The sequence below is a fragment of the Hypanus sabinus genome, chromosome 14 (genome assembly GCF_030144855.1).
Source record: "Hypanus sabinus isolate sHypSab1 chromosome 14, sHypSab1.hap1, whole genome shotgun sequence".
Taxonomy (NCBI): Eukaryota; Metazoa; Chordata; class Chondrichthyes; order Myliobatiformes; family Dasyatidae; genus Hypanus; species Hypanus sabinus.
The window spans coordinates 3,407,191-3,420,908 of NC_082719.1; the positions used below are offsets into that span (position 1 = coordinate 3,407,191).

A 13,718-nucleotide genomic window follows, 5' to 3' on the forward strand; every position below is an offset into this window, starting at 1 on the left:
AGAAAAGAATATGTTTTAGATGCTGTTCCTCAACCTCTCACCTCGCCAGAGAGTGTACGATCGCCGTGAAGTGTCCGGAATGTGATAGCCCAGATCACGTCGGGGCCATGCATCCCGACCTGTCACCGCAAACCGACAACTCTCCTTCACCCCCACAACAGGACGGCGGGGAGGGAGAGGCTCACTCTAGGTCAACAGCTGTCAGCACGAACTGTACAGAAGTTTGCGGTCAAGCTCAGTCAAGTCGTTCTTGTTCCAAGATCTGCCTCACTAAGGTGTACCCTAAAGGAGCCAAAGACAAGGCCATCAAAGCCTATGTGATTCTGGACGATCAGAGCAATCGTTCACTAGTCAGTCCAGAGTTCTTTAAATTGTTCAACATTGAGAGTGAGCGGTTCCCATACTACCTCAAAACTTGCTCAGGCAACATGGAAACCCAAGGAAGGAAGGCAGAAGGCATCCAGATCGAGTCCCTGGATGGTAAAGTCGTCATTTGTCTCCCTCCGCTCTTAGAGTGCAATGAAATCATGAATAACCGCGCTGAGATCCCGACACCAAGTGCGGTGCTACACCAGCCACATCCACCACATCGCCAAACACATCCCAGAACTGGATCCAAAAGCGGAAATACTCCTGCTATTAGGAAGAGATGTTATCTAGGTACACAAGGTTAGGCAGCAGGTCAATGGACCGCTCGACGCCCCCTTCGCGCAACGTCTGGATCTGGGCTGGGTGGTGATAGGAGAGGTGTGTCTCGGTGACGTACACAAACCGACGGTCGACACACTCAAGACCAATGTGCTAGAGAGTGGCCGCCATTCGATTTTTCAACCCTGCACAAGTTCCATGTATATCAAGGAAGCACAACAAGGCGTTAACAAGCGCGAGGCAAGCGACGAGTCGCTGGGCCAGTCAGTCTTCGCTCAAACGAAGTATGACAACAAACTTGCACAATCAGCTCAAGATACCATTTCTTTAAAAACCAAAGACACCAAGGTCTTCAGAGATGAAGCAAATAATGGGGTTGCCCCATTGCCTATCAGAGAACCACGCCAGCGCTCACCAGATAACAAAGAGCAGGCAGTCAAACGGTTCACGTCCTTACGGAAAACCCGGAAAAGGAAACCTGAGATGCAGCAACGCACCTGATTGGCCCACGAGGTACTGTGCACCCTAATGGCAGAGGTCACAGCCATTATAAACGCACAATCATTCCTACCTGTGTCTTCTGACCCAGAAAACCCCTTTATACTTTCGCCATCAACGCTCCTTACACAGAAGGCAGGAACACCTCCTCCACCAGGAGACTTTTCAGACAAGGATTTGTACACAAAGCAATGGAGACAAGTCCAGGCTCTGGCAAATCAGTTCTGGTCCCGCTGGAGACAAAAATATCTACCTTTGTTGCAACAGAGACAAAAGTGGACAGAACCCCACAGGAATCTTCAAGTTGGAGACTTAGTCCTGCTCAGGGACAAGCAAGCCACCCGCAACAGCTGGCCAACGGCCAGAATCACTGCTACATTCCCTAGCGAGGATGGACATGTCAGGAAGATCGAATTGAAGACTACCGGCCAAGGCGATACAGAAGTTATTCTACTTCTACCCAATGACTGATTAAGAGACTAAGTTTGTACTCTGCTCATTGTGACCTTACGAAGGTCAAGCGGGGAGTGTGCTGTCTTTACGACAGTTATTTAGTTTATAATATTTTTGCTTAGTAATTCATTCGATAGTATTTTCTAGTTAGAATTAGAAGTGTTTAAAGTATATTCATTGCATGTAAAATACATCGGCATGCGATGACGTCACATCCGGTTTCGCCGCGTCTTGTGGGAAAATACCGGTTTGAATTAGCGCGAGGGTGGGGGCTTACCACGAGGCAGACCCGAGCAGAAGTTGTTTTGCAGGCATGAGAAATCACAGTGAGAGCAACGCTGTAAGTTAATAGATAATCGATATATTGAACTAAGATGTTAATGCCGATCCTGTTAGAAGTAACGACGGTAGATAATGTTTATGCTTTCGTTAGTTAAAGAGTCGCGGATAGTTTGCATGGAAGCGTATTTAAAGTAGTCAATGGAGCAGGTAAACTCTCCCTGTATACTGCACCTTAGTGTAATGTAGTTATAGTCACCTTTGCAAGTATTTACACTTGAAATGTGATATTAAGGAAGGAACAAATACTGTATCAATCTTGTATTGTTTTATCAACAGTTTTCACCATATGTTAATGTGAAGAGTGAACAGTAAATGGTTAATCTTACTGCGATCTGGTTCTTATTAACTGTGGTTTATCTCGACGTTAAATTCGGCGTTCGTTACACGCGAAGGAGAACGTTACAGAAAGCTCAAATCCTAGGTATAAGTGCAATCTCTTTACCTATGTCTCTCACTACATTTCATAGTGTAAAGAGGGTTTCTTCTTTTTGTTAACTAGCAGGAATGCTAATTTACTGATAACGAGAATGGTATTCCTTTGTAAACCAAATGGGGATTAATGTTCTTTCTTCTGAGTCTGTAAGCTTTTTTTGACGGGCTTTTGGGCAGATCGGCGCGAGGGGGTCGAGAGAGAGGACGCAATGCTCTAAGCTGTGCGAGGATCGGACCCCAAAGGGGGGTCCGAGGCCGGGAGATTCTCTGAGGAGGGGGGGGGGATGAAGCTAGATGTGCTTGGTTGACCACTTGGAGGGTCCTGAGCTGTTTGGAGAGTCAAGGAGTTCGGAGGGTCCTGAGCTGCGAGTCGAGGAGTTCCGAGGGGATCGAATGGTGGCCAGAAGACTTCAGTAATTGAGCTCCAACGGTTGTGCACGAAGTGGTTTGGACTTTGATAAGTTTGGCGCCTTTTCTTTAATTTTCTCTTCATATATACTGTATCATTATTAATCACAGTTATAGTAACCTTTATAAATTGTACTCATTTAATCGCATATGGTGTACTGTGTTATTGGGCGAGGCGGGGACATCACACAGCATCCACACCAGCTGATTACCCAGTGTGGTGGGGCCGAAGGCAGCTTCCCCTAGACGAGAACGAGCTGAGCAAGCCTGAGGCGACCCAGGGGGTTACAATAGTATGGCTACTGCAGCGAACACCATTACAATAGCCAGGGGTCACCTGCAGCCTATTGGAAAATGCCACTAGGATGCTCGAAGAGATTCCAGTAAATACAGACAAGGCCTAGCAGAAGGAGGAGGAGAGGAGGTGATCATAATGCAGTAATGAATCCAGAGGAAATTAGCTATGTGGGTACTCAAGTCAAATGCAGTTCATGCTATAAGGTCAGTAATACAGCCCTTTGGCCCTGTTGCACAGATGGGGAAGCTAGTAAGTAAAATGCCATCCAGAGACATAGTCTACCTAGCTGAACAGTACAAAGTGTTGAAGCCAACTTTCTTCAAACATAGTAGATGTAAAGGTTCAAGTAATAGAGTACAGACCCCAACATATAACTTAAGGTCATGGAATTCCTTTCAGCACGAGTCCCAACTGCAGGAAACCTTGCTTCTGGATTTACAAGGTTGTACTATTTAACTTCCCTGCTATTATATTCTACAATCCAACTAATGAAGACACATTATTCTGAGAATATAGATCCATAATTTCTTGAAAGTGGTGTCACAGGTGGACAGGATCGTGAAGAGAGGTTTCAGCACATCGGCCTTTAGAAACCTAATTATTGTGTTCAGGAGTCAGGATGTTATGTTAAAGTTGTACAAGACGTGCGTGAGGCCAAATGCTGAGTTTTGTGTGCAATTCTGTTCACCTACCTTCAGTAACGATATCAATAAGATTGGAACAGTACAAAGAAAATTTACAAGGATGTTGTTGAGATTTGGGGACCTGAATTATAGGGAAAGGTTGAAAGGGTTAGGAGCTTATTCTCTGACTTGCGGTGGTGTATAAAATTATGACAGTACAGATAGAGTTAATGAAAGCAGGCTTTTTCCACTGAAGTTGGGCATACTAGAAATAGACGTCACAGGTTAGAGGTGAAAGATATAATATTTATGGGGAACTTCATCACTCAAAGGATGATGCAAGAATGGAATGGATACTGGTTCAATTGCAACAGTTAAGAAAAGCTTAAATACATGGATGGGATGAATATGGAGGGCTATAGTCCAGCTTGGTGGGGCTAGGCAGTATAGGCAGCACAGACTAGACGGGCTGCAAAGCCAGTTTATATGCAGTAGTGCTCTTTGACTCTATGATTCTATTAACTGTCCAAAGTCAATAGTGCTCACTCAAAATTCACCTCAACATTTTCATAAACATCTCAATCGAATACCACAACTTACCTGAACAAGCACCAATACATGTGAGTCAACCAGACCATGAAAATTTAACACTCCTATTTAGAAGCAATAGGAGTGTTAGGCAAATTATTCAATGTGGCATATCAAAGTCATTGCACAATTAACTTTCACAGATCAAAAAACAAACCTCTGAAGTAACTCAATTTGTCAGTCAGAAATGGTGGAGGAAAAGGGATAGTCAAAATTTCAGGTCATACATGGAGAGTAGCCGGTAAAAAGGAGAAAGAGGGAGGGAAAGGCAGAGCCAGTTGGTGATAGGTGGATCTAGAACTGAACCTTGAGCAATGGTGCAGCAGGGTGAAGAGTGGATTTGGGAATCGGGGGTGGTGGGGAGGTGAAATACATGAAAACATACAAGGAAGGAAAAGCAACAGACAGAAGGAGCCAGGTGTGGGGAGGGGAGAGTGAAGACAGGAGGGTGAAGCGAAGGCACAAGAGATGCAAGCAGTCGAATCAGAGAAGAAAAGCTTGATGGGTATACAGAATATATGTTGGGGTCTGTACTCTATTACTTGAACCTTTACATCTACTATGTTTGAAGAAAGTTGGCTTCAACACTTTGTACTGTTCAGCTAGGTAGACTATTTCTCTGGATGGCATTTTACTTACTAGCTTCCCCATCTGTGCAACAGGGCCAAGGGACCTGTATTTGTGCTGTATTACTGACCTTATAGCATGAACTGCATTTGACTTGAGTACCCACATAGATAATTTATAGCATTAACAATGCAGTCAGACAAGGAACTATCAGGAGAGGTAAGCAAAAGCTTTGACATATGGTCAGGTTTTAAGAAAGTGTTTAAAGGGAAGACAGTGGGTCTGTTTCAGAAAGGAAATTTCAGAATTTATAATATTGACCAAAGCATAGACAGCAATGGTGAAATGATCAAGAAACTTATCAGAGCCTAGGCGCATCCATGGTTAAATAACTAGAAGAAACTACACAGAATGGGTGTATGTGATCAATGCCAAATTTGAAAACAAGAGGCAGAGTTTAAAAATCAAGATGGAATTTCAATAACAAGCAGAGTTTAACCCAATTTACCCAAGACATAATTTAGTTGTACACAGAGTAGAATGAGGCTGACTAACCGTGAATATATAGCAGTAGTTATCCCTAGAGTTAGGGATTAACATCCAAGTCATACAGTGGTATAACTTATAATACTCTAGATATGCTCTCAACAAAGCTTTATATAACTGAAGCAGGAACTTCAACTTCAACTGAAGCAGAAACCTCCTCCCCAAATGCAAATTGGTGATCTCTCTATGGAGTATCTGCAATCAATTCACAGGAATGATCCATAACCTTCCGGTTGCCTGCCACTTTGGTTCTCTATTCACTTCTGTCTCCTCCTACACTGTAAATGGCTCAACACAAGTTTGATCTCAATGTCTAATCTTCCATCTGGACACATTGCAATTTAAGCAATGTTTTAAGCAATTTTCTCTGACATTTCCTCCTGTTCCCCTTTTTTTGGCTCAGCTTCTCTTTTTCTGCAAGTATGGTCTGGTCTGCCAGACACATTTCGCACAAGATGTCACCTTAACAAAGAAGCAAAATCAAATCCTGTCAACTTAAATCAGTTGGTTTCATCCCATTGGAGATATTCCCTTTATTACGTTCATCCTTCCCCTAACTTTAGAAAATGATGCTTTCCTTCTTTGCCAGTTCTGATTATGGGTCTTGGGTGTGAAACGTTAACAACATTTTCTCTTTTTGCAGATATTGCATGATCTACCAAGTATTGTAGTATTGCCTCCAGTATTGCCTTTATTTCAGAATCCTAGCCATTGAAATTTTCCTCCTTGAAAGTCATTTCAGTTATTCACAATAAACAATAATAATAGTTTGTTATTTTACTTTCCTTCTAGAGCTGCATATGAGCCTTCTACTAATCATACATTAGGTCACCTAGATCCCTGTATGTCTCAGAGCTCTGCAATACATCCTATTTAGATAATATGGACAATGGATATTTCAGACTTATGGACCTTTAGTCAAAGTTCCAAGCAAGATTATTGGCCTGAAACATTGATTGTTCCTCCACAGAAGCTGCCTGACATGGTGAACATCTACAGTATTTTGTTTTTATTGCAGATTTACAGAATCTGCAGTTTCTCCGATATTCAAGCACCAAGATTTCCCTTCATTTAAAAACCATATAAAATGTAAAGAAAACAAATGTATTTTTAAGGTTAATTTACTAACCACAAACATGAGTACAATAGGTCCCAAGTAGATAATTAGAAAGAAAAATGAGATCATGGCGAGTGACAAGATCCCTCGGATCCACCAGTTCTTCCATCTGCAAAACAAAATACGATCAATGTCTTATCAATAATTGAATTGAAACAGTCAAACAAAAATAAAGGAAATCTTACACAATGTTCTTACAAGCTTCTATCTTGCAATAAACTCTGCCTCGTAACAACATATAATTTAATTAAAAATAAAAAAGCATAATGTCATTATAAAAACTATTCAAGTGTTGGAAACTAACATTCTTAAGAACTTTAAGTCACTTTCCTTCATTCTCAGAAATAAGTTGTGTACACAAGAACACAAGAAATAGGAACAGGAGTAGGCCATCCAGCCCATCAAGCCTGCCCCGCCATTCAATAAGATCATGGCTGATCTGTCCGTAAATTCAGCTCCATCTACCTGCCTTTTCCCCATAACCATTAATTCCCTTACTATGTAATAACCTATCCAACTGTTCCTTAAATATATTTAGTGAAGAAGCTTCAACTGCTTCCCTGGGCAGAGAAATCCACAGATTCACCACTCTCTGGGAAAAAACAGTTTCTCCTCATCTCTGTCCTAAATCCCCTCCCCTGAATCTTGAGGTAATATCCCCTAGTTCTAGTTTCACTTACCAATGGAAACAACTTTTTTACTTCTATCTTATCTATATCTTTCAAAATTTTGTAAGTTTCTATAAGATCCCCTCTCATTCTTCTGAACTCCAGAGAGCATAGTCCTAGGCGACTCAGTCTGTCTTTCATCCCTGGAATCAATCTGGTGAACCTCCTCTGTGCTGCCTCCAAAGCCAGTATATCCTTCCTCAAGTATGGGGAGCAGAACTGCACACAGTACTCTGTATTGTTGCAGCATGACCTCCCTGCTCTTGAATTCAACCCCTGTAGCAATGAAGACCAACATTTCATTTGCCTTCTTAATAACCCATTGTACCTGCAAGCCAACTTTTTGTGAATCATGAACAAGCACTCCCAAGTCCCTCTGCACAACAGCATGCTGCAATCTTTCACCATTTAAAAAGTAATCTTCTCTTCTATTATTCCTACCAAAGTGGATGATCGCACATTTACCAATGATGTATTCCATCTACCCACTTACTTAACCTATCTATATCCCTCTGCAGACTCTTCACATCATCGGTACAATTTACTTTCCCACTCAGTTTAGTGTCATCAGCAAATTTTGCTACGCTACACTCAGTCCTCTCTTCCAAATCATCAGTGTAAATGGTAAACAACTGCAGGCCCAACACCGACCTCTGCGGCACCGCACTCACCAACTGGAGAAACACCCATTTATACCAACTCTCTGCCTTCTTTTTTTTAAGCAATCCACTATTCATACCAATACTCTTCTTCCGACTCCATGCATCCGAATCTTATTTATAAGTCTCTTGTGCAGCACCTTATCAAACGCCTTCTGGAAATCCAAGAATACAACATCCATCTGTTCCCCTCTATCCACTGCACTCATTATGTCCTCAAAGAATTCCAGTAAGTTTGTCAAACAGGACCTGCCCTTTCTGAATCCATGCTGCATCTGGAACCACTCCTTTTTAAATGTTTCGCTATTTCTTCCTTAATGACAGCTTCAAGCATCTTCCCGATTACAGATGTTAAGCTAAGTGGCCTATAGTTGCCTGTCTTTTGCCTACACCTTTTTTTAAAAAAAAGTGGCATGACATTTGCTGTCTTCCAATCCATTGGGACCTGCCTAGAGTCTAGAGAGTTTTGATAAATGATTACCAACGCATCTACTATAACCTCCGCCAATTCCTTCAGCACCCTGGGATGCATCTTATCAGGACCAGGGGACTTATCTACCTTCAGGCCCTCTAGTTTGCTCATCACTATCTCTTTAGTGACAGTGATTTTATCGAAGTCCTCACTTCCCATTTCGTCCATAACATCCTTCTTTGGCACATTAGATGTGTCCTCCACCATGAAGACCGACACAAAATAGTTGTTCAATGCCTCAGCCATTTCCTTATCACCCAATATCAATTTCCCCTTCTCATCTTCCAAGGGACCTATGTTGACTTTAGACACCTTCTTCCGCTTTATATATTTATAAAAACTTTTGCTATCTGTTTTTATATTTTGTGCTAATTTACTTTCATATTCTATCTTCCCTTTCCTTATTTCTTGTTTAGTTGTTCTCTGTGGCTTGTTCAAGTTTTCCTGAAGACATTTCTTCATCTGGAAGCTAGTGAACCTGGGATATTTTCTACAGTGGAATCAATGAAATTATTAAGCATATTCAAGAATGAAGACAGACATATTTCTTCATGCCAAAAGAATCGAGAGATATATGGGGAAAGTAGGAATAAATAATAAAATGGGTAATATGCCACTAATGTTTTAGATGGTGGAGCAGGTTCAAAAAAGGGGGTGAATGGCCTTTTCTTCATATATTCTACATTTATATGAAAAAAACTTATAACAAAGTTCTGAGGGGACACACTAAGATTCTTTTGCTTCTTCACTATTCTTAAAATCTTTCCATTTATTAGATATTTCTTACCTGTTTGCACCATCCCAAAATCCAGTCATCCAACTGACCAGACCATTAACATCCTTCCAAACTCAAAAGTTTTCTCTCCTCCCTTGTTAATCACACTGCCAATTTTTACATCTGTAAAAATGTTACCATTCTGCTAACAAATCAGTTGAAATTGGGATAATGAGTTAGTTGGAGCTTCAGTAGGCTTAAAGGAAAATTAAGTACCTAACTTAAAAAGAAGACTCCCAAAATTTAAAAGCTTAATTTCAGTAAGAAATCTAAATCCTCTTTGTAAGGAAGCTTAGGACATGGGATGAGGATTATAATTATTGGAGTTTGTCTCTTCACATGTTAAAAGAGTGTGAAAGTTACCAGCACCAATTTGGGATTTGAACAGAAACGTCACTTATAAATCTTATAGGAGCATGTCTCACAGGTACTGTTGAACCCCATCTCTGCGCATGGCCCACACATGCAAAATTGAAAAATCATAGAAACATAATGCAAATGTGCTGTGTGTGGAGCTGAATGGCATTTCACATTTCTCTATGCAGTTGAAAATCTTACACACAGAACTCAAAACAAAATTCATGGATTTTTTGCAAAGCTCATAAAGATCTTGATTTTCACTGAAGTTTCATTTTTCATTGAAATGTTTTTCGCATTGTGCACAAAGGCAAAACACTTTGCAATCAGTTTCTAGACATATATTTTCATACTAAATTAACACGTGAAGAAACAAATTCCAACAATTATAATCCTTGTCTCAAAACATGAACTTCTTTATGAAGAGGATTTAGATTTCTTACTGAAATTAATTTTTTAAATATACCTTTCATGACCTCATGGCATACTAAAACATACTGTATAATAACCAATGAAGCATTTTGGAAATAAATGCAGCTACTGTGGCTACATTATCACCACAACAGTCAGATTACACACTACAATTTACAGTAGTACCACAGGTTTAAAGAAACATCAAAATATTTCACCCAATCATAACAGCAAGATTTTCTGGGAATATTGAAAGGTAATAGAAGTACACAGAAATTGCAAGACATCTGGTCATCAAGTCAGTGTTTACTTTTGCGACTAAATCTTTGTTTCTTCACCTTATTCCCTATCTTTGACACTGCTCTACACATCCACAACTAAATTGAACCTTTAAGTTCTATTTTTGCGTCAGCCTGCTCTGGAAACAATCCTAGACTCCAAATTCATTGGGCAAGGGTTGACCAACATTCGAAATCACATAATCCATAATTATGCCACATCATTTTTGATCCCTCAACTAGATCAAAGCAGAAATGGTTTTTCTCTATCTACTCTGTGCCACCCTTTCATATTATAAAACAATCTTCATTTTTAAGCTTAAAAAATTCTAAAGCAGTGCACTGCATTGTTTCTCATTACATCAAGCAACATCCTCACAAAACAGCACCTCTCAAAAGCTTCACCATGCTTCATACCATCAACAGTCTCACTCTGCAAAGGTACTCAGTAGTCTTGGGCTTCCTATCCTTTGCTTTCAAAAACTTTTATTCTGGGATAATAATGACATTTGAACTACCTAAATGCACCATGAAACTGACAGAGCAGAATCTCCATTAATATGGTTTACATGAAAATATTAGGTTGGAGACTTTTAATGCAAACAATGGAACAGATGTGAACATTGGTTTACATGTAAACCAGTCTTGCTCAAAAATTTTACTAAATATTACTCAAGGTCTAAATGAGATGCATGGTTCAAGTGAGTTTCTGTCACAGCTAGTTCAGCAAACAGAATGGTACATGGAAACAAAACTCATCTTATGCTTATGTGTACACTTCGTCCATTCCCACTGATCTCACTCCTGGCATTTATCCTTGCAAGCAGAACATGTGCTACATCTGCCATTATCCCTCCTCCCTCGCTACCATTCAGGGCACTAAATAGTCCTTCCAGCTGAGGAGACATTTCATCTGTGTGTCTGTTAGAGAGAAAAAAAACAAATATTCCATCTGGATAGCCTCCAAACTGATGGCATGAACATGATTTCTCGCATTTCCAGTAATGCCCCCACTTCACCATTCCCCATCCTCTTTTCCCTCTCTCACCTTATCTCTTTGTTTGCCATCGCCTCCCTCTGGTGCTCCTCCCCCTTTTCTTTCTTCCAAGGGCTTCTGCCCTCTCCTATCAGATTCTCCCCTCTCCAGCCCTGTATCTCTTTCACCAATCAATTGCCCAGCTGTTCACTTCATTTCTCCTCCCAGCTTCACCTATCACTGTCTTTCTCTCTCCACCTTTTAAATCTGCTCATCTTTTTTTCTCCAGTCCTGCCAAAGGGTCTCAGCCCGAAACGTCAATTGTACTTTTTCCCCATAGATGCTGCCTGGCCTGCTGAGTTCCTCCAGCATTTTGTGTGTTGCTGGGATTTCTAACATCTGCAAATTCTACCTTGTTCATGCTTATGTACTCTATTTTCTGCACAATATATAAACATGGATTAAAAAGTTAAAATATATTTCTGTCTCACCAAATATGTTTGTTTCCATTTTAAAACTGTATTATACTCTAAAATTAAAGCAGAAACTTTCAGTCAGCTTGATATCATCATTGGACATTAAGAATTCAATTGAACTAACGCTCAGCAGCAGAAAGCAGTAGAAAATGGCAAGTATTCACCCTGGACATCATTACATCTTTGCAGAGAGTTCTTTCTTAAGCTAAGTGTTATTTCTTCAATTCAGAACATGTGGTCAGCATTTTTGCAGAGAGAACCTAAAATCCAAACTCTTTAAAAAAAGTTTTATCTATCCAAAATAATGCAGTTTAAAATGTATGACAAATTTATACATTTTTAAAATATACTCTTATTTATTCAAACTGAATTCAACCTATTATTTTAAAAAATTTTGTTTTTTCTATTTCATCACTACTTTGCAAAAATTCTTGAGTCTCTTAAATAGTTAAATATAGCTCGAAGTTATTCTGAGGTTTTACAAGCATGATCACTACTTCTGAAATTTGTGTTAGCTATTTCTAACTTTTAAATAAATGCTATTTCATTCCCATGAATTCAATATTTTCCTCATCAAATATAAGCAACTTATCTTCCAACTGCTCGATTGCTAAAGTTTTCTTGTCACAAATAGACACTGCAATAGTGACTCTCTAGTACTACTAAAATTAAACCTTTTCTGTTAAACCATAAAGGGTAGAGAAATCATACATGAATTTACCTCCACAAACTGGCTGTATAATCTTTGCATATCTTGGTGTTTCACAATGTAATAATAGATGTGCTTTTTGAAATTGGCTTGAGAGGAAAAGCAAGTAAAACTTGTCTTCTGTCACAACAGGGCGGAGGTTATGATACCTAACATATGGAGAGCACCAATTTACACGCAGATTCAATGAGCCTAATATATATACATGGGGTTTGTTCATTGAAAAACAAAACAGGCATACGAACAAGCATGCAAGAAACTTGTGTACACGCATTCTGAAATTTGTTGACATGCAAAATTCAAATATGGCTTGTATTTCCAATATTAGCACTTGAAGGGGATTAGAAGTGTTTACTGGCTGAATTCTTCTCCTATCATTTCGCATTCCCCCCCTCCCCCCACTACTTTCAAATCTCTTACTACCTTTCCTTTTGGTTAGTCCTGACGAAGGGTCTCGGCCCAAAATGTCGACAGTGCTTCTCCCTATAATGCTGCCTGGCCTGCTGTGTTCCACCAGCATTTTGTGTGTGTTGTTGTTTGAATTTCCAGCATCTGCAGATTTCCTTGTGTTGACCCAAAATGAAGGCAGGCTGATTTCTTCAGCAAATTGCAAGTGCAAAAATCAATCCTCACCATTACGGCAATGCAGTCTCAGAAAGTCCTCAGGTAATTCTGGCTAGTTACGTTGGTGTGAATACACCTACTATAACCCCTAAAACTCTCAAATCATAGAAAATATTGCAGATTTCAAAGTTCACTGCAGTATATATTTTTTTTTAGAAACTGAGAGAAATGTATATCATTTATAAAATTATGAGAGGCATAGATACTGCAGACAGCCAATCATTTTCCAAAAACAGAAATGTCAAAAACTAGAGGGCACAGCTGTAAGGTGAGAGGGGAAACGTTTAAAGAAGATGTGTGGGACAAATTTTTGTTTTTAAACACAGAGACATAAGGACTTAGAAAACACAGGCAGGGGTTGTAGTGGAAGCAGGTGTTTAAGATCCTTTAGTAGGCACATGATTATGCAGGAAATGGAGGAATATTGATCACGTGCAAGCAGAAGGGATTAGTTTAATTTGGCATAATGCTTGGCACAGGCATTGTGGGTAGAGGGGCCTAGCCTTGGGAGAACTGTTCTATGTTCTAATAGGCTCCCAGAGACCTCAGAGATATCTCAGAAATTACTATAATAAACACTTTGACTACAGGTATTGCAAGGAGTGATCTAAAGTGTCTTTTTCTTCTTGATATGATTTGTCTGCCATCTGGAATCAAACTGAAAAAAATATCCGGTAATCTGAAACTAGCTGCATATATTAATTGTTCATTTAACAAAGAAAACCTTGCCCCACACCTGGTGACCAATTATTCTGGATTTTTCAAAAGCATTTGTTGAAAAAAGTTGAAAATA

At 39.9% G+C, this 13,718-nt stretch overlaps 2 protein-coding genes across 6 annotated transcripts in view; one reads left to right on the top strand and one right to left on the bottom strand.

The window, feature by feature from the left end:
• Positions 1–13,718, top strand: part of LOC132404527 (retrovirus-related Pol polyprotein from transposon 17.6) — a 218,274-nt gene that overhangs the window by 128,368 nt on the left and 76,188 nt on the right. The window lies entirely within an intron of this gene.
• cds1 (CDP-diacylglycerol synthase (phosphatidate cytidylyltransferase) 1) overlaps positions 1–13,718 on the bottom strand; it is a 127,026-nt gene that overhangs the window by 48,491 nt on the left and 64,817 nt on the right. For all 5 annotated transcript variants that reach the window (XM_059988698.1, XM_059988697.1, XM_059988696.1 and 2 more), the window contains one exon: positions 6,533–6,629. In XM_059988698.1, the coding sequence (XP_059844681.1) occupies positions 6,533–6,629 (97 nt within the window). The remainder of the gene's footprint in view (positions 1–6,532; positions 6,630–13,718) is intronic.